We start from the raw sequence: 20,984 nt of genomic DNA on the forward strand, positions 1-20,984 counted from the left end.
AATTGGCATTTAGTCACCCAGGACAAATGGGTATTGGACATTATAAACCGAGGTTACAAGTTCTATTTCCATACCATGCCTCCTTTCAAAGGCATGCCAGACGTCCCTCCTCGGCAAAGGATAGAGGCTCACAGACAAATTTCTTTACTTCATCAAATAGGAGCTATACAGCCAGTTCCTCTGTCAGAAGTGGGCCTAGGATTTTATTCTCGCCTGTTTCTAGTTCCAAAGAAAGGAAACACGTGGAGACCAATTTTGGATTTATCTATCCTCAACACTTACCTGGACATTCCAAAGTTCAAGATGCTGACTTTACAACAGCTTTTACCTCTGTTGGGAAAAGATCACTGGATGGTTACTCTGGATCTCAAAGAGGCTTACCTTCATGTTCCTATCAGGCCCAGTTGCAGGAGGTACCTGCGTTTTCGGGCTGGAAATTTGCATTATCAGTTCTCTGCATTGCCCTTTGGCTTATCTACTGCCCAGAGTGTTCACAAAGGTTCTGGCTCCAGTGATAGCATTTTTCAGACTAAGAGGAATACAGATTTATCCTTATTTGGACGACTGTCTGATTATTGCACAAGAAAAGGACAAACTTCTTCATCATCTACAGTATGTGATGGCAGTGTTAAGATGCCTAGGGAATTCTGTGAACGAAACAAAGTCCAGTCTAGTACCCTCTCAGGACATGTGCTTTCTGGGTGTGAGACTGAATACAGCTTCCCAGATGGCTTTTTTGACCCCGGACAAACAAAGAAGCCTTTCTCTTTATTTCCAGCAAATGTCTCTACGGTCCAGGCTGACTGCAAGGACAGTCCTTCAAGCCTTGGGGTTCATGGCATCTTGTATTCTGGTGCTTCCCAATGCCAAATTGCATATGAGGAAGCTTCAATGGTATCTCAAAAATGTGTGGACACAGCACTGCCAAGATCTAGACACTGTCATTCAGATAATACCTTGCATTCAGAAGGAGTTTTTGTGGTGGGCTCAGGAATGTCACCTAAACAAGGGACTCTCTGTGACCCGGCCAGAGGCGAGTCAGATTCTAACGACAGATGCCTCGGACAAGGCTTGGGGAGCACACCTCAATGGAAAATGGGTGCAACACACGTGGCCTGCCAAACTCCAACATTTGCATATCAACTTGAAGGAAATGTTAGCAGTCCAGTTTGCATTGATGGCTTTCAAAGATTTACTTCGTCCAGGGCAGGTGTTGATTCAAACAGACAACACTACTGTCATGTGGTACATCAACAAGCAGGGGGGAACCCATTCTTACCCTCTTTGCAGACAAGCGATGATTCTGTGGGAAACTGCTCTCAATCTACACCTCAATCTTCAGGCAAGGTTTCTACCAGGAGCACAGAACTCCTTAGCAGATGTATTGAGCAGGCAAATAGTGGATCCTCACGAGTGGAAATTGGATCCTCATGTATTTCAACAGTTGACAGTGTTATGGGGAACTCCAGACATAGATCTGTTCGCTTCTCCACTAAATTACCAGTTGCCAAAGTTTTGCACAAAAATGTTTCATCACACAGCTTGGAAGGTGGACGCTCTATCTTTCAGTTGGAACAATCTGCATGTATATGCCTTTCCACCTCTGCCTCTTCTTCCCAAGGTACTTTTGAAGGCCAGACAAGACAAGCCAACCATGATTTTGATAGCACCGGATTGGCCTCGACAACACTGGTACCCACTACTGAGGAGTTTAGTACGAGAACCTCCGTGGCCTCTGCCTTTGATTCCGCACCTTTGTCACAAGAGGACAGTCACTTCCTCAATGTCAAGATTCAGTCTCTGCATCTAACAGCCTGGCATATTCTGTTTTAGACTCTGGAGGGTCTCAGCTTCCACAACAAGTTTTGAATGTTATTTTGGAGGCCAGGAGGCCTAGTACCAGGAAAGTTTACGCTGATAAATGGAGGAGATCTTTTATTTGGAGCAAAGGAAAGGACTTTGATGTCTCCAAACCTGATTTAAGTGTTGCTCTTCAATATCTTACTGAGTTATTGGACAAGGGTTTGTCTTTCTCCTCAATAAAGGTCCATGCTGCAGCCATTTCTGCTCACTATGATTGTGACCCTCCTTTATTCTCTCATCCTTGGTTTAAGCAATTTCTTAGAGGGCAAAGAATATAAGACCCCACGAGAGCTCCTACTCCTGCTTGGGATCTCAATTTTGTGTTGGAAAAACTTACTCTACAACCTTTTGAGCCTGCAGCTACTGCCGAGTTAAAGTATTTATCATGGAAAACTGCTTTTTTGTTGGCCATTACCTCTGCAAGAAGGGTTTCTGAATTACAGGCCCTCATGGCAGTGGAGCCTTTTCTGATTTTTCATAAGGATAGGGTATCTTTGCGTACTAATCCTTCCTTTATGCCTAAAGTGCTTTCTAGTGTGGCCTTAAATCAAACTATTCATTTGCCTACTTTTTATGCAAACCCCCAAAATAAAGGGGAGAAAATTTTGCATACTTTGGATATTCACAGGCAGTTGCGTTATTATTTGAGCAGAACCAAGGAGTTCAGACAGTCTCAGCAATTGTTTGTTTCTTTTGCTTTGGGTTCACAGGGTAAACCTGTTTCAAAACAAACTATTTCTAAATGGATTGGGTTTTGTATTTCTTTCTGTTATTCCCATCATGGTAAGGAGATTCCTGCTGGAATCAGGCCTCATTCCACTAGGGCTACTGCTACTTCTACGGCCTTTATAAGGGGGGTATCTACAAAAGACATTTTGGAGGCAGCTACTTGGAGTTCAGTGCATACCTTTTCTAAACATTACCACCTTCCTCTTTATTCTAAGTCTAGGGCTGGATTTGCCACTGCAATTTTACAGGGCATTTTAGCGCCCCTAATGCTTTATGATTTTACCATCCTCCCTTTCCCGTTGCTTTGGGATTCTACCCATAAGCAAGGACTGCAGCAATGTGAGATGAAGAACATAGTACAGTTTTGTACCTACCATAAATGTAGATGTTCAAGATCCACATTGCTGCAGTCCAATTTACCCTCCCTCCTTCCCTCTGTAGTTTGACTTGGTGCTATGCTTTAGGTGATGGTTGTTGTTGGGCATGTTTTTGGGAGGTATTCTGTTTTTGGCTGTGGCCTTTCTGGTTTGGCCTTCTGACATCTGGGGCAAGAAAAGACTGAGGATATGACGTCGGTCATGCGCCTTTATACCCTGACGCTCTGATGTCAGATCTAGGCGCCCATGACCGACGTCAGCCTAATACTTTGGTATTCGGGCCGACCGAGGACAGCGGACTACCCATAAGTAAGGACTGCAGCAATGTGGATCTTCGAACATCTACATTTATGGTAGGTACAAAACTGTACTTTTTTGGTATCCATAACTGTTCCAGCGGGCTAGGCCCGTTTTAGTTAGAGGACCTAGTCCTCCCCTCTGTTGTTAGATAAACTTTTTTGTGTGATTGTGTTTATCTGTGAGTTCTCTAGGAGAACTGTTTCAGTTAGAGGTTCTTAGAGTGTGTCTAGTACAGTTTTTCTGGTGTTTCTAATTTGTGTGTTATTCCCGCCCTTTTTTGTAAGTTGTGTCTAGGTGGCTTCGCTAGTTCTAGTTATAAAATGTCTAAGGATCAGAAGGAGCATAAGCCTTCTGGCTTTAAAAAATGTTCCAAGTGTGGATATAAGATGTCCATCACGGATGGGCACTCTGTGTGTGTTTACTGCCTTGGAGCCATCCATTTACAGGAGTCGTGTAGCTTTTGCTGCACGTTCAGTCCTAGGGTGCTCCAGGAGAGGAAAAATAAATTAATATTAAAGGGACTTCTAAAACCATCATTTGAGGAAGCTATAGACTCGTCTTCTAGTCCTCCGTCAAAATCTAAAGCTTCCAAGGCTAAGAAAAGGTCTCCGGCTCCATCTGCCACTTCGGAGCCTCTGGAGAAGATTACTGTTTTGGACTCTACCTCCTTGGCTCCACTGTCCTCGGGGCCACAGGAGGTATCAGTGTTGACTGAATCGGCGTCGGCTCCTGTTATTCTTGAACCCATTCGGAGCTGGTCGCCCAATGTGAGGCATGGTTCACCTGACAAGAGATCCCAATTTCCATCGGTCTCCTCCAAATCCACCAGGCTTTCCGATTTGGATGTTGATAGGGTGGTGCAGAGGGTCCTGCAGTCGCCGGTGTTGGCTAAATTGTTCTTGGCTCCGACCCACTCTGCTCCGGAGCCGGTTCTTATGACCATTTCGATGATTCCTACTCCGAGCACATCCTTGTCGTTGGAGCCGGTATGCTCCACTCCGAGTGATGTTCCTGCGCCGGCTCCGATGCCCCCTCTGGATCTATTGGTGCCGACCTCGGCTCCGACCACAGGGTTTGAGACTCGGGTCTCTTCGGTCGGGCCCGACAGGGATACTTTGGGACATCTGTTGGTTCCGAGTCTCCCACTCAGTGCATCGGCTCGTGGGACCCCGGTCGTGGCCTCAGAGGTCGGTCGGTCCTCGGACTCGGGGGGACTGGCCTTCGAGGCCATGCAGAGCGCGCTGGCCAGATCGTCAACTACATCACCCAGGTCGGTCATTCTATCCCCCACCACCCCGGCGAGAGCTTCTGACACTCATCTATCCATGGACAGTAGAGCACCAGGCCCTAAGGATACCCCCACGAGCGGTCCCCAACTTTCTGAGGGTCTCCCCAGAGTCCGTGCCTGAGGAGCCTCCTAGAAAGAAATTGTGCAAGAGGAAGCACATAGACTCCCAGGATGAGTCTCTCACCTCTGATACTGACCTCGAGGAATCGGAAGGGTCCCCCAAGTCTTCCTCTGATGATGTTTCCTTCTCCGATATCCTGGAGATACTGAAACAAAGAGGAGACTGGCCTTCCAAAGCTCCTTCCGAGGAGGAGTCAGTATTCCTTAAGGCTTTTGGCGCTCAACCCTCCGCCTCCTGGGTGTCTCCACCCTTCGACGAACTTCTTGACCTCATTTGTCGAAGAGTGTGAGAAAACCCTGATTCTGTGGAGCCCGTGCCCAGGTGTCCCAACAAATTCCTGTCCGCCTCCCAGGGCAAAGAGTTTCTGTCAAAAGGTGTCCCTGTAGATGCCATGGTGGTGGCGGCGGCAGCCACCCAGAAGGAAGTTGCAAAGTCTTCTTCATCCGTCCATCCTCCTAACAAGGAGTATAGAACCATGGACTGGTACGGGAAGTGTACCCTATCTTCAGCAACCTTCACTCTACGGCCGCTGAATTATCTGTCTCACTTCACTTGGCTCCAGAGAGATCTCCTCAAAGAGTTGGGAGATACTCTTGCGGGTAACATACCTGAGAGGGTGGCTCAGACGGTTAACACCCAGGTTTCTACCCTCAACTCCATCGCTAACTCGTCCATGCAGCTCATTTCGTATGCAGCCGTGGGAGCGAGTAGGGCAGCAAGCTCAGGGATCGTCCCTAGAAGGCAAGCCTGGCTGCACCTGTGTCACTTTGCGGAGGCCTTCAAGTCTTCCTTCACTGACGCCCCATCTGATGGTTCCTCGTCTGGGACCAAAGTGAAAGACACCCTCACCAGGTGCGAGCAAGAGGGAAAGACCCTGTCTGCCGTAGGGGTCTGTTTCTCCCTTCCGTCTAGGCCTTATCCCAAGGCCCAGCGGGGGGGGGGGAGATGTGGTTCAAGAAATCACAGAGGTTTTGTCCTGCCGCACAAGGTGAACTCCCCCTCCAGAGGCAGGGGGGGGTATTCAGGGAGACGTCGCCCCAGAGGCTGAGGGGGCCCCCCGCAATTCAGGAGACCGCAACTCCTTCCGTGGCTCTCCATACTCTCATTCCTGAGGGTGTGCCCGACTGCGCTTATCCGGAGCCAGTCGGGGATCGAATTTCCTTATATCCGGAAGCCTGGGAGAGCATTACCCAGGACCGATGGGTATTACGGATCATTTCCGGAGGTTACCTCATTCCATTCTCTTCAGTACCCCCGCCAATCAGAAAAATCCCAGATGTTCCACCCAGTCAAAGGGATCAAGCAGCCTCAGAGATCTCGCAGCTGCTAGAAAAAGGAGCCACCAACGAGTCCCCTCAGACCAAATCAGATTAGGGACTTACTCAAGATTCTTTTTGGTGCCGAAAAGAACAAGGGACCTGAGACCCATTCTAGATCTCAGTCAACTCAACATTTACGTACACAAGTCCAAGTTCCGTATGGTCACACTACAGTTGATTCTCCCATTGTTGGGAGAGGAGGTATGGATGTGCTCCATCAATCTCAAGGATGCTTACTACCATGTCAAAATGGACAGAGCACCCAGGAGTCACCTACGCGTCTGGCTGGGAGCCAGTCACTTCCAGTTTCGAGCCCTGCCCTTTGTTCTGACCACAGCCCCCAGGGTGTTCACCAAATGTTTGGCAGTGGTAACGGCTCACTTGAGACGTCAGGGATTCCAGGTGTTTCCGTACCTGGACAACTGGCTCCTTACCGCCCCCACCAGGCATCAACTAGTTCAGACCAGGGACGCTACCATCAGTCTATGTCACCAGTTGGGCATAACAATAAACTGGGAAAAATCTGCCTTATTGCCCTCACAGCATGTCACTTGTATAGGAGCAGAGTTAGACACCATTCGAATGCGAGCATTCTTACCACAAGAAAGGATCACAGTATTACAACAACAAATACACATGCTGATGCCCCTGAGACAAGCAAAGGCAAGACTGGTTCTCCAACTCTTAGGGACCATGGCAGCAACTATCATGTTGGTCCCTCTAGCGAGATTAGACATGAGACTTCTTCAATGGCTCCTCTTTGTCCAATAGTCTCTCCAAAGACTCCCACTATCTCATCCCATCTTACTCACAGACAGGTACAAGCAGGACCTCCGTTGGTGGCTGTGCACCAACAATTTGAATGGGGGAAAGCCCTTCGTTCCACCCGTCCCTGTTGCCACGGTGGCCACGGACACCTCCCAGATGGGGTGGGGGGGCATTATCTCGGCAGGACAGTCCGAGGCATGTGGCAGGAACACAAGATACATTTGCATATAAACGTCCTGGAGATGAGAGCAGTGCTTCTTGCGTTGCAGGCACTTCAGAAAGTTCTTCCTCTAGGGACTACTGTGATACACTTAGACAACATGTCAGTAGTGTGGTATCTCAGCAAGCAAGGGGGAACCCGGTCTTACCCTCTATGCAGAGAGGCTATGCGAGTGTGGCATTGGGCAATAGCTTCCCAACGGTTTCTGGTGGCAACGCACATTCCAGGGAAGTCCAACATAATAGCGGACAGGCTAAGCAGAGCGATCCTTATGCCTTACGAGTGGTCCCTGAATCGCCTGGTTGCAGAGCGAATCTTCAGCAGATGGGGTCAGCCTTGCTGCGACCTTTTTGCCAGCCCTCTCAATGCGAAATGCAGCAACTACTTCATGCTGATCCCCCCACAGGGGGAATCACCCAGGGACATTCATGATTGGCCCTCCGGTCTGCTTTATGCTTTCCCTCCGTTTCCCCTCCTGTCAAGGGTGATTCAGAAAGTGCAATCCTTGGGAAGCAGAATGATTCTGATTGCCCCACACTGGCCTCGTCAAGTCTGGTTCCCCTTTCTTCAACCATACATTGTGGACACTCCTTGGATTCTGGACCCTCAACCAGATATACTAACACACATGTCGGGACAGTTCCACCCCTCTCTGAAGACCCTCCGGTTGACAGCCTGGCTACTCCACTTCCATCGCTAGTCAGACGTCATAATTTTTCACCGGAAGTGGTCCATATATTATCATCCTCTCATAAGCCATCCACTAGAAAGATTTATTCTAGCAAATGGAAAAGGTTCTCTATCTGGGCACATACTAGAGGCATTGATCCTTACAACAGCTCCAATAGATTCAGTTCTGGAGTTCTTGTCTATGCTGTTCTATCAGAGGTCCGCATCAGCCACCATCAAAGTTCAGCTGGCGGTGATATCTAATTTCCACGTAGCGAATGAACCTAGTCTCATGGCACACAGACTATGCAAAGAATTCCTTAAAGGTACTCTGTTGCTTCGTCCCCCAGTGTCTGAACCTATCATGCCCTGGGATCTCAATTTTGTTCTTCAAGCCCTTACTCTACCACCATTTGAGCCTGCAGCTACCTGTGAATTAAAATTCTTGACATGGAAAACAGCATTCTTAACAGCAGTCACTTCAGCGAGGAGGGTTTTGGGAATTCAAGCCCTCTCCATCAAACCCCCATATTTAATCTTACATAAAGATAGGGTCTTTCTTAGACCAAACCCCTCGTTCCTTCCTAAAGTGGCTTCCGTGTCTAACATAAATCAGTCCATTGAGCTGCCTGTTTTCTTCCCCCACTTTTCTAACAAGGCAGAATTTAGATTTCACCAATTGGATGTACATAGACAGTTACGCTTCTATCTACACCGGATAAAAGATATCCGGAAATCTGACCAACTCTTTGTCTCCTTTTCGGAAAACCAATTGGGTTCTCCGGTATCCAAGGTCACACTGTCTAGATGGATAGCCAGTTGTATCTATTTCATCTATCAGGCAGGAGGTAAAAAATTGCTATTTCCAGTCAAGGCACATTCTACTCGGGCTGTTTCTACATCCACAGCCTATCAAGCTAGATTGTCAATGGATGATATATGTGCTGCAGCTACTTGGGCTTCTCCTCACACCTTTGTTTCTCATTACAAATTGGAAGTGGTCTCCAGGGGCAGATCTTCCTTTGGCTCCACAGTTCTCAGGAGTATTTTCCTGTGAGCCACCCAGGATGTAGGTGCTAGGGACGCTGTCCCACGGGTAAGAATGTAGGCGAGATAGGACTACATAACATCAAGAAGTTATGTACTCACCATAACGTTCGATGTATGTAGTCCATCTCACCTCACATTCTTACTTACCCTCCCACCTTCCCCCTGCCTGGGGGATTTGGTGGTTAGGTTGTCACCTGCAGAGTCCCTTTAATTAGTTTATTTTTTATATGGATGTGATGTGTGTATGGAGTACAAATGTTTTTTTGCAGCAAACTAGATCTGGGGATATGGAGCAGTGCACCATGGGATACCCTCTTAGCCCAGCCAATGAGAGACTTTGAGCTAGTAAAATCGGCCGAGTCGGAGCCGATATTCGGCTCCGAACCCACGGGTAAGAATGTGAGGCGAAATGGACTACATACATCGAATGTTACGGTGAGTACATAACTTCTTGTTATGTAATTACCATAATGTTGTCTGTTACAGTCTGGTTTAACCTGTGGGTTATTGGATCCAACACAGATCCAATGCCGGCCAACTTCCAAAAACTTTAACTCATGTGCTGCCTCCTCTACACATACCCCCCACACACACATTCGATCAGAGCTAACTCAGATCAAGTGTGCCCCCCTTCTATTTAAACTTAAGGACCTAGCCCCCAAAAAAAGAAAAGCCAAGAAAAGAGGGGAAGCAGTCTCCCCAGCTCAGTCATCTCTGGAACAAAAGGATAACCAATAAGGTGCGGGGCCGGGGTTTAACTGGACAGAAACAGACAGCAGTATTGTAACATTAAGTACATAACTCTCCTATCTGATGTCTTTTCCATCTGGGTTCAACCTTTGGGACAGAGTCTCCAGCCATATAACATGCCACAGTGGTTTGATGGAAGGATTTTGCGCAATACAGCAGAACCAAACAAAGCTAGACAGTGACTGTCTATCCAGTTTGCAATGAGACACAAACATGTGATAACTTACCCAAGTTGCAGATGCACAAATGTCATCCAAAGCAGCTTTGGAGAAAAAAATGTAGAAGTAGCCATAGCTCTGGTAGAATGACCTTTGGGTTTGTGATGCAAAGACTCCTTTTAAAACATACCCAAAGGAAAAACAATCAGAAAGCCATTTGGACAGAGTAACTTTAGATACAGGTGTACTCAACTGAGACTTGAAAATGACAAATAACTGATTAGACATTCTAGAGGACTTTAGCCTGTCAAAATAAAATGCCAGTTGGCTGTGGACATCCAGACAATGCTAAAGACATTCACCCTGTAAGAAAAATCTGGAAAAAAAGACTGGCAGATGAATGAAGTTTCAAATTATTCTCTGACTCCACCTTAGGCAGAAAGGGAAGATCTGAGCTAAAGGACACTGTCTCAATGAAATACCAAATAAGGAGGGACAGCAGGGCCTGCAGCTGTGACACATTTAATGGAAGTAATGGCCACCAAGAACTGACTTTCCCATGACAACAATTTGAAATCAGTAGTAGCAGAGCACTCAAAAGGAGGTGCAACCAGCACTTGGAGAATAAAAAGGCAATTCCCAAGATGGAAAAGGATCCTGGACAGGAAGACAAAGTAAAAGGGTTCCTTTAAGAAAGGCTTTTGAGATTTTAAGGGCTGCCAACACCACATTACCAGTGTGAAAATATAGCTGCCAGTTGCTCTTCACTGGCTGAGTAACTAGACCCAGAATTTAAAAAAATCCACTAGAAAGTCCAGGATGGCCTCCAAAGGTACTGAAAAAGGATCCAAGCCCTGACAGACAGACCACAAGGCAAAACGCTTCCACTTACTAGTGTACACCTTACCAGTAGACATCTTCTAGGAAGAAGTTCAGATGTGTACAACTCTGTCTGAAAACATGTGATTCCTGGCCACCAAGGAAATGGAAGAAACCAAACTATTAACCTGAGTGTTCGAAGGTTAGGCAGATCCAGACCTGGCAGGTGAAAAATGAGATCTGTAATGGGCGCCAGGACCCAAAGAGGGTACCTCAGGCAGGCTGAACAAAGTGGAACCACACCTGGTGATGCCAGAAGGCAGCAATGAGGATTACAGTTGCTCTGAAAGAGCTGTTTTCTGAAGAATATTAATGTCATTGTATGATACACATAAAGACCACCCAGGAGCCAAGTATAAAGGTCAGCATCCCTAGGTGACTCTGAGGACAAACTAAGGCATAGTAGCTACTACACTTTGTGTTGGATGGGAAAGTGAACAGGTTGCAACACAGACTGCCCAGTGCTGAAAAATGTAAGCAGCAACCTTCGGATTCAGAGACCACTCGTCAAAATGAAAAATGTATCTTCTCAAACTGTCTACTAAGATGTTGGGTTCCCCAGAATATGGAGTGCAAACAGCAACCATTGAGTCAAAAATTGCCAATTGCCAGACCCTCGTGGCCTCCCGACAGAGGTGGTAAGAGTTGGTTTCCCTGCTTCTTCAGATACCAAACCACCAACATACAGTCCGTGTGGACAGAAATCAACCCCCTGGGGAGGGCATCCTAAAGAGTCTGCCACATGAGAACCACTCTCATCTCCAGGATGCTAATCTGTAGGTTGACCGTGGTAGGAGACCAGGTCCCATGAATAGTCGTCTGTTCAAAATGCCCCCTCCCTGTCCCAGAAGAGAGGCATCCATCATGACTTTAGCTGGGGAGGGGGAAAAACAACTGGTCACCCTGTGGACACCAAGGGAGACTCCAAACACCACTTGATTTAATCTCAACAAACACTGTTCAGAAGAACTGGAAAGTACATCAGATGTGTTAAGTATGACTATTGCACTATCAGAGTCCACTGCAATGCCTTCATATGATATCTGGTCAAGGCAACCAAACAAAAGGCAGCCACCATGAGACCCAAGAGCTTGACAATAAGATACTCTGGAGTTTTTCTGTAAGAGAGCTGTAACGTGACAGATCCTGAAGGTTTAATATGCTGGATTGTGGAAGTTTGGTGATCTGGGATACTGTGTCCAAATGGCAACCTATAAACTCCAAGGACTAAACAGGATGGAGACTGGACTTTTGTTGTTGACTGTGATCCTTAAGGAACTGCACAGCTGAAGTAAGGTGTACCTGGCTCTGACTAGGGTTGCCCTCGTGGGGCCACTCAGGAGCCAGTCATACATGTATGGAAGGACCTAGGACCCCTACAACCTGAGCCAGGCTGATACCACTGCCATACACTTGGTGAACATCAGGGGGCAGTGGTGAGACCAAATGGCAGTGCTCTGAACTGGTAATGATCAGCTCCCAGCCAGAAGTGCAGCAATCTCCGGGACCACCTTGCAATCTTTATATGATGGTAGGTGTCCTTGAGATTAATTGAGCACATCCAGTTGTCCTTCCTCAACAGAGGTAAAATAGACTGCACCATGACCATCTGAAACTTGGTCTGCTTCACAAACTGATTTAATTTGCTCAAATCCAGGACTGGTCTGAGGTCCTTTGCTTTCTTTGGAGCCAAAAAGAACCTTGAGTAGACCCCATATTTTCATTGGTGTGTTGGGAGCTTTTGAATGACTCAACTTGCTAACAGCTTCTGAATTTCTATGGCTGCCTCTCTTCTCTGATTGGGTGGAATGTCTGGAAGTCATTAAGGAGTTATAGTGGGAACTTGTAAAAATGGAAATGAATAGCCTCTGGATATGATTCTTAACACCCATGTGTCCAAGGTGATGGCCTCCCAGGCTTTCAGGTATAAAGCCAATTGACCCCATTCAACTGCCTACAGAGTAGGACAGTCAGGCAACACTTCATGGTCATTGAAAGGGCCTCCTGGAGAAACCTCTACAGAAGCTATGGTTCTACGGACCACCCCTGCCACAAAGTGGCATCCATTGTTGTTGCTTCCCCTGCCACAGGGAGAACCATCAGAAGTAGCCTCTTGAAAGGGCTGTATGTTGTGATTATCTATAAAAGAGATGTTCCCCCCTTCTGGTTCCCAGAAAAGGTCTGTTGAGAAGTTGCAAAATGAACACCAACAGCAGACAACATCTTTCCATCTTACTCACTCCTAGTCAAGTTGTCTTTAACTTTTGGCCCAAAAAGAGATGAGCCATAAAATGGGGCATTAACAGAGGATACCTTAAAACAGTTTACAGAGTAATGCAGTCTCATCCAAGCATGGTGACATGTAGTGATGACAGTGCTAGCTGCCCAGGACATGCTATCAGCTGCTTTGGAAATCAGATGAATGGACAGTTTAGAGATGAATTGGAGGTGGACAGCTGAGTCTCTAGAGTCTTATGAGAGTCTGGAGTCTGCTGTGTCTTCCCTTCTCTTGAGATTTCTGACCCAATGTCCTATTGAAGCCTGGGCAAATGGGCTAGATAATTTAACAACATAAAAGCAAACGTGGTTCAGGCGTAAGTGCACTTCCTTAAGCAATCCAACTCTGTATTGGGGGGATAGACTGAGGAGCTTTCCTCTAAAATGCTCTTCTTAATGGCCACCACTATGATAGTATCCATGGCAGGACCCTTACTCCAGTGTTGCCAGTCTTTTTGGGGGATGAGGAACTTGTCAGGCTTTTTGGGGATTGGTTCCACTGTATCAGGCTCCTTCCATACCCTCTGGGACACCAGCACATCTGGAGAGGGAACCACCCAGGTTGTAGATGGGCCCACCCCAAAGGCCTTAAAAAACACCAACCCCTCCAGAGAAGGGGCTCGGTAGTCCAGCCCCCATGCTGACAAAGGATCTCTAAAAGATCACCAAAAAAAGGCATCTTCATGGGGGGGATTTGGAGGACTCCTTTCCTTCCTCAAGGTTGGTGTCCTTAATGAGGGACTCCTTGGGCAAGTCCAGGTGCTTCCTATTGTACTGCCTGTTACCAGACAGTTCCTACTCCAGACACCCATGAGGAGAAATGGAAGAGGCCAGGAGCCCTACTGACAGGGCAGCTTGGAGACCACCAGGAGCAAGCTATCCCAGACCAATCTCAAAAGAGGCCACAGGCATGGAAGTGGAAGATGGGGTGCATCAGTCATACAGGACTATTCCCTCTCCTGACAGGAAAACATCCTTTCCACATCATCAAAAGCAAAGTCAGAATGGGCTTACCAGACCCAGCAAATTTACAGTCTGGGGAAGCACCTGAATCTGGAGCCATTCCACCCTGTCTTGACACCAAGATGGGGCCAAACTATTGACAGCAGAAGCTACAAGTGGGAGGGATGACCCTGAAATTAAAATCATTGAACCCAACCCGTGGACCATTGTCTCAACTTATTGGCTCTAAAGTCATCCATCTGCAACACTGCCAGAGCTGAGGAAACCAAGGTGGGGATTGGAGTCTAAGTTGGTCAGGCCATTGGCTCCAGTCCTAAGGAAAGAAAGGCAACTAGTTCTGAAGACCTCATTTCCATAGGGCGTGAGGGAGGAAAAAAACACAAGAGCCAAAGCTTCAGGTCAAGGGCCTGGAGCCAATGGAATGAGGCCTTATTCTATCTGTGTCTGTAAGAAGGACCACATCAACTGCTTAATTTCTGAAGTCTCCAAACTCCCAGTGGACTGGGATGACTGAACTGAGGAAGCCGCGAATGGTTGGGGCTTGAAGATCACCAACCAGGCAACAGATCTGGCCTACAGGTCCAAGCCAGGGAAGCTCGGATCCAAGGCAAAGACAGGGAGGATGCTGGTGAAAACTTCAGCAGTGTAGTGGAAGAAAAGGTCCACCTTGAAGAAGCCTCCTAGCCAGGAAAGAGCTTTGTACACTAATGGCAGGGGGAAGGCGCCCTGCCAACAGCTGGAGCTGAAGGAGATCGACTCTTGAGGTAGAAAGGGCAACAGAGATCAGCTGTGAGGCAACATAGCCAAAGGAGATACTGACCCCAAAGGTGTTTAGCTCCAAGGTGTTATGAGCTGAGGCCACTGGGGTTTCTGAGGGTCTTGAGACTGTCTGATCTGGTGGGCCAGACACAGCCACAGAAGTAGATGACGGTGACGTCTTATGGTCCTTTTGGAAGCTTTGGGATCCTTAGCCTGCTTCTGACCTGACTTGTTCCCTTTACTAGATGAGGCTGATGAAGATTCACTGGAAGGCAGAAGGTCCTTGAGCATAAGTTTGACCCTTTTCTTATTAATGGCACAAGAGTCAAAGCCCTCGCAAATAGCACAAGGAGACTCCAGATGAGCAACCCCAAGGCAATACAGCATCACTTATGGGCATCCTGAGAAAGATGTTTATGCCAGAAGAAATGTATTTTTTAAAACCCTTATCCATTATCTAAACTCATCTGTCACCTACCTGCACTACCAGTAGTACACACAGAAAATACCACAACAAAAGCCCTAAAGGTAGGAAAACACAACCAAACTCTAACAAACTACTAATCACAACTACCAAAAGAAAAACACTATACTAATCAACTACTGAACGAACACAAAGCAAAAAAGCAGATAGAGGCGCAAACACACTCAAAAATAAAATCTATCAACAAAGGATACAATGAATGCAGCACACAGCTGAACTGCTGTCTGTACTGGTGGCAAACTAGATCTGTGGAAGTTCTGGTGGAGCAGGGGTTAGGGATGAAAGAGGCAGAGCTTGTCGAGCTGAAGTCTTTGGAAGTTGGCTGGCACTGGATCTGTTTTGGATCTGATGACCACAGTTTGAACGCAGATGGAAAAGACAACATCAGATCTGATTTTAATTTGGAGGGAACTGTTGCACTGGAAATGCCTGAAACATCTAGTTGCTTTTTCTCTTGTGGAAGTTGCAAGGAGTGTGTGAAAACGCAGGATATGGTTAACCAGACCAAGGGTTCCATTGTGGTCACTGATTACTGCATCTGTGAGATAATCTTGTTCTTAATGATCACAATATCATTGGTAACAATAAAGATAGTTATCATTGTACTTCTTAAACTTGTTAGAAGAGTCAGATTATACATGCTATCTTGGATTCAAAATGTAAATAATTCTATTTTTCATTAGCTGTGTAGAATTTGGAACCATTTTAATAATATGAAATAGTTTGTTTGTTTACATGCTTCAGAACCAGTATTACATATCACAGAACAGAATGATGTGAGCATTCTGCAGTTTGTTTCAAAACTCAAATACTAGTTATTTTTCTGTATGAAACACTTCTAGTCCCTGTGGAGTGTAAATTGCATTAGGGCCAGTGCTGAGCTTTTTACCTTCTTGTTTGTCTGGAACTATTGGTTGGATATTCAGAATTATAATGGGCAAAGGAAGCTACATCAAGATATTTGAATTATATAGTTGTTAAATTTTAGTTGCATCCTGAGGCTGCAGTTACCAACCTCAAGTAATTGAAAATAACATCTAGAGATAAAGTTAGAACTTTTATGTCAACAGTCTGTTAGTACGAAATCTTTCATTTTAATTTTGTTGTGTACTTGCAATATTGTTTTGCATGTAAAATCAAATATTTTATAAGTAAAGACTTTTCATTCAATAAAGGCAGTGACAGATATCTTATTTTTCTAGTTAAGTGCATCCTCGCAGCATTAGTATGTTGTTGCCTGCTCTCTTGAAAAGAGAAACTATTTGCCCATCAGCTTTCATGATGTAATGTTGGTTGGCTTATAAAACTTGATCAGTACCTGGAGTCTTTTTACTTATTACTGGTCTGACTGGTGACAATGTACCGATAATACAGGAAAGGGGTATTGTATTAAATCAGTAGCTCTTCCTGAGAAATATTTTGAGAGAGTATGCATAAGGGAATCAGTATGCTTAAGTCTCAGTTACTCTGGGTGAGTTGGCACTAGGCTCAGAATGAGGTGGTTTAAATTGTTGGTAGTCCATGATTATTACCCTATTTTGGATGGTGTACAGTTTGTGTGTGTGTCTGTGAGACAGGTGATGCTCATAACCTAAGGTGGTAGTATACATTTGCCATAAGCTTTTGAGACCAGTCACATTCTAGCATAAATACTTGGGTGGCAGTGCTATAGAATTGATTTGTATAATCTCTGTCTCTTCATCGCATATAGCTCATTGCCATATTTTCTATGCTCTACTGCTTGTCAAAATAATAAAATGTCTTAGCAACACAAATATAGGTCTTTCATAATAACAGTGCTGATATCACACAATAATGGGACTTTGTTAGTTTTATACATGTGGTTACTGAGGCATCAGTAGGTTTATTTAGACATTTACCTTTTTTAATCTGTTTCCATCCCTTCTATGTTGCTAAGTCTCATTCGGCTCATATAGTGACCCCATGAACAGCTGATTCAACTTACATAGTTTACTCAGCAAATAGGGTATGGAAATAGATTGTCAATCATTTTACTATTCATTACCTTCATCAGTACATCAAAGGCACCTGGTAATTGGAGAACTGTTAGGAAAAAGTAGTTTTGAGGATTAATGCCTATATTCTGTACTCAAAATGAATATTTTACTGATTTGAAAAAAGAGAACATGTTGTAAATATGGAATAAAGTCAATTTTATGAGTAAAAGATTCAGCAATAAAAATGGAAGTGAGACCCCACAATATGTGTTTCTGTTTTGGATCCACATAACTTCTGTAATTTTGTTGGGCTGGCATTATAGATCCAAAAGCTAAGTCTGTCATTGGACTGCAGCATTCTTTATATTGTCTGAGAACTACACCTGGGCCAGGCATTATCAACTCAGATTTCATCTTTCGAAGGCAGAATTGTCCCATACTGCACTTTATTAATTATAGATAAGCATGTGGCTCACAACTGTACTACCAAAAATATTTTTTTTTACCAAAAAGCATCATGTGTGCTAGACAATTCAAAGTATAAATAGTTGAGATGCATATTATTTCCCACACATACTGGTATATATTTTTATAAACCTTAGCCATAACTACATGCTAAGTTTTACTCTGCCTTAGAAAAATGCATTTCTGATTTATGTTACATTTCTTATAGAATGGAACTGCACAGAGAGTTAGAATGGACCGTGGAAATTCTCTTCCCAGTATGCTGGATGTAAAGGTAAGTATTCTAAAATAATAATGTATGCTAGCCTCAGCTCTACGTTATACTGGACGTGTCCCTTCTAAGAAGAAACAGTTCCTGTACAAATTAAAGAGAAGGGAATGTGTCTATTGAATTATTTGTATTTCCAATTCCTTCCATATATACTGCAGTGTTCACACATATTCAGTAAACAGTTGTAATTGCATGGAGTGTCTTCTGGTGAGAATAGATTGTTCTGGAACTTGGCAGCATGACTCACCAGGGGTGCAACTGCACTGCATGAGAATTAAAATGAATTGCTAGTTCTCATATCAAGGACCCTAGGTTAACAACCACAGACCTAAAGCCAGAATAATTAAAATTTATAAGTCAATAGGACTTGTTGGCGGGACAGATTTGTGTCCCACAGACTCCCCCATCCATGGAATAGTCTTCCTCTCCATGTCAAGCAGAGTACCTCTTTACCCCTTTTTAAGCACAACCTAGATAACTGGATAGGAAATAGAAAATACATCCATGGGATTCCACCTGTGTCCCTGCTGGATAGGGGCATCGGGTACTGATTTGTCTATGCATGGGATAAACTCTTGGCTAGGCTTATAAAGGCCTCAGGGCCAATAGCCTAGTTACCTTCCTATGATCCTATGATGGCCACAGCACCATCTAACCACTGAATCTCAGTTTCACATGGAACAAGCCTTAAGACAGTGCAGATATTTAGGTGTTTGGCTTACCCAATCACTTGACAGTAGCTGGTCAGACAAAAAAATGTCAAACAAGGTCAGAGTCCCACTGAAAATGTTCTAGAGTATTTCTCATTATCTTCTTTCAGCTGCTCCCATTAGGGGTCGCCACAGCGGATCACCTGTTTCCATTTCTTCCTGTCCTCTGCATCTTGCTCTGTCACACCAACCACCTGCATGTCCTCTCTCACCACATCCATAAACCTTATCTTAGGCCTTTCTCTTTTCCTGTTACCTGGTAGCTTCATCCTTAGCATCTTTTTCCCAATATACTCAGCATCCTTCCTCAGCACATGTCCAAACCAACGTAATCTTGCCTCTTTGGCTTTGTCTCCAAACCTTCCAACCTGGGCTGACCCTCTAATATTCTTATTCCTAATCCTGTCCACCCTCGTCACACCCAGTGCAAATCTTAACATCTTTAACTCTGCCACATCCAGCTCAGACTCCTGCCTTTTTGTCAATGCCACTGCCTCCAACCCATATAACATAGCTAGTCTCACTACCCTCTTGTAGACCTTCCCTGTCACTCTTACAGGTACTCGTCTGTCACAAATCACTCCTGACACTCTTCCCCACCCACTCCATCCTGCCTGTACTCTCTTCTTCACCTCTCTTCCACACTCACCGTTACTCTGAACTATTGACCCCAAGTATTTAAACTCATCCACCTTTGCCACCTCTACTCCTTGCATCCTCACCATTCCTCTATCCTCCCTCTCATTCACACACATATATTCTGTTTTAGTCCTGCTGACCTTCATTCCTCTTCTCTCTACAGCATATCTCTATCTCTCCAGGGTCTCCTCCACCTGTTCTCTATTCTCACTACAGATCACAATGTCATCTGCAAACATCATAGTCCATGGGGACTCCTGTCTGATCTCATCTGTCAACCTGTCCATCACCATTGCAAATAAGAAAGGGCTCAGAGCTGATCCTTGATGTAACCCCACCTCCACCTTAAACGCATCCGTCACTCCCACCGCAGACCTCACCGCTGTCACACTACCCTCATATATATCCTGTACCACTCTTACATACTTCTCTGACACTCCTGGCTTCCTCATACAATACCACAACTCCTGTCTAGGCACCCTGTCATATGCTTTCTCTAAGTCTATAAAAACACAATGCAACTCCTTCTGACCTTCTCTGTACTTCTCCATCAACACTCTCAGAGCAAATATCGCATCTGTAGTGCTCTTTCCCGGCATGAAACCATACTGCTGTTCACTAATCATCATATCCCTTCTTAACCTAGCTTCCACTACTCTTTCCCATAACTTCATGCTGTGACTGATCAATTTAATCCCTCTGTAGTTACTACAGCTCTGCACATCACCCTTATTCTTAAAAATAGGTACCAAAACACTTTTTCTCCATTCCTCAGGCATTCTCTCACTTTCTAAGATTTCATTAAACAATCTGGTTAAAAACTCCACTGCCATTTCACCTAAACACCTCCATGCTTCCACATGTATGTCATCTGGGCCAACAGCCTTTCCATTCTTCATCCTCTTCATAGCTATCCTTACTTCCTCCTTGCTAATCCACTGTACTTCATGATTCACAATCCTACATCATCCAACCTTCTCTCCCTCTCATTCTCTTCATTCATCAGCCCCTCAAAGTACTCTTTCCATTACCCGTTCTAGAGTATTTCTACCTATCTAAAATCTGAAGCAAGGTCTGCACTTGGAAAATGATTTCTGGTGTCTGCTCTGCAGTGTGCTTGCTAGTGACTGTATCTTCTGCTGCAAAACATGAATTTACTGCAGTGTGTGTATAAAACAGGGCTGCATAGTTAACTCCTCAAAACAGAACTCTTGTCTTTCCTTGTCAAAACTAGAATGAATTCAATTTGTTCACAAGCCCATTCTACTGCCAACCTTGCTGAGTTATAAGCCTTTCCTTTACTAGGTAACTATCCTTCACTTTCTGGGAAGCTGGGCTCTACAGATTTTTTTTTTCAGCTTCACATTCGAGTACCTCCCACCTCTTACCTGTCATTCCACCTGTCGCACAGGACATCCCGAAACTAACCTCAAACTTGTCGTCCCAGCTCTGTCATTGAACTTCACCTCCCAAAACAAGAATGCCCTGCCTCATTTTTAGTCATATTTGGTGATATTCATTTTAGTCTTGCCCCATTTCCAGCCAGTTTCACTCAACAATCCCAGTAACTAACATTGTTTAGGCAATTACCTAAGCTAGTTCACCTCAAATGCAAAAGTGTCTGTAATAAAACCGACATGGGTCACATGTCATAACTTCCACAACATTATTGTTATTATGGAAACATGGCTATGTCACATCCCTGACACATCAAATCACATCTTTTGTGCTGACAGAATTGGTAATGGTATAGAAAGAGCAGCCCTGATTTTCAAAAATACTCCAACATGTATTTTAGATCCAAACCAACCCTCATGTCTCCTCAGCAAAAGCTTAGAAAACTGCATCCTTTTATATTAGTCATCATCATCCCCCTCAAGAGTTCAACCAGCTCTGCAGTAACTGAACAAACATCACTTCAGAGTTTACTGAACTAGACAAGCTAAGTATCTGCTGGCCAGATGTTT

General features: G+C 45.0%; 1 protein-coding gene across 7 annotated transcripts in view; it reads left to right on the forward strand.

Annotated features, from left to right (window-relative positions):
• The window catches only part of DMTN (dematin actin binding protein), a 1,900,252-nt gene that overhangs the window by 1,561,029 nt on the left and 318,239 nt on the right, over positions 1-20,984 (forward strand). For 6 of the 7 annotated variants that reach the window (XM_044082941.1, XM_044082937.1, XM_044082938.1 and 3 more), the window contains one exon: positions 17,606-17,671. The exons of the other annotated variant lie outside the window; for it this stretch is intronic. In XM_044082941.1, coding sequence (XP_043938876.1) covers positions 17,606-17,671 — 66 coding nt within the window. The remainder of the gene's footprint in view (positions 1-17,605; positions 17,672-20,984) is intronic. 7 annotated transcript variants of the gene reach the window in all.

The sequence above is a fragment of the Protopterus annectens genome, chromosome 9.part0, assembly GCF_019279795.1.
Source record: "Protopterus annectens isolate FY-2018-M chromosome 9.part0, PAN1.0, whole genome shotgun sequence".
NCBI classification, from domain to species: domain Eukaryota; kingdom Metazoa; phylum Chordata; order Ceratodontiformes; family Protopteridae; genus Protopterus; species Protopterus annectens.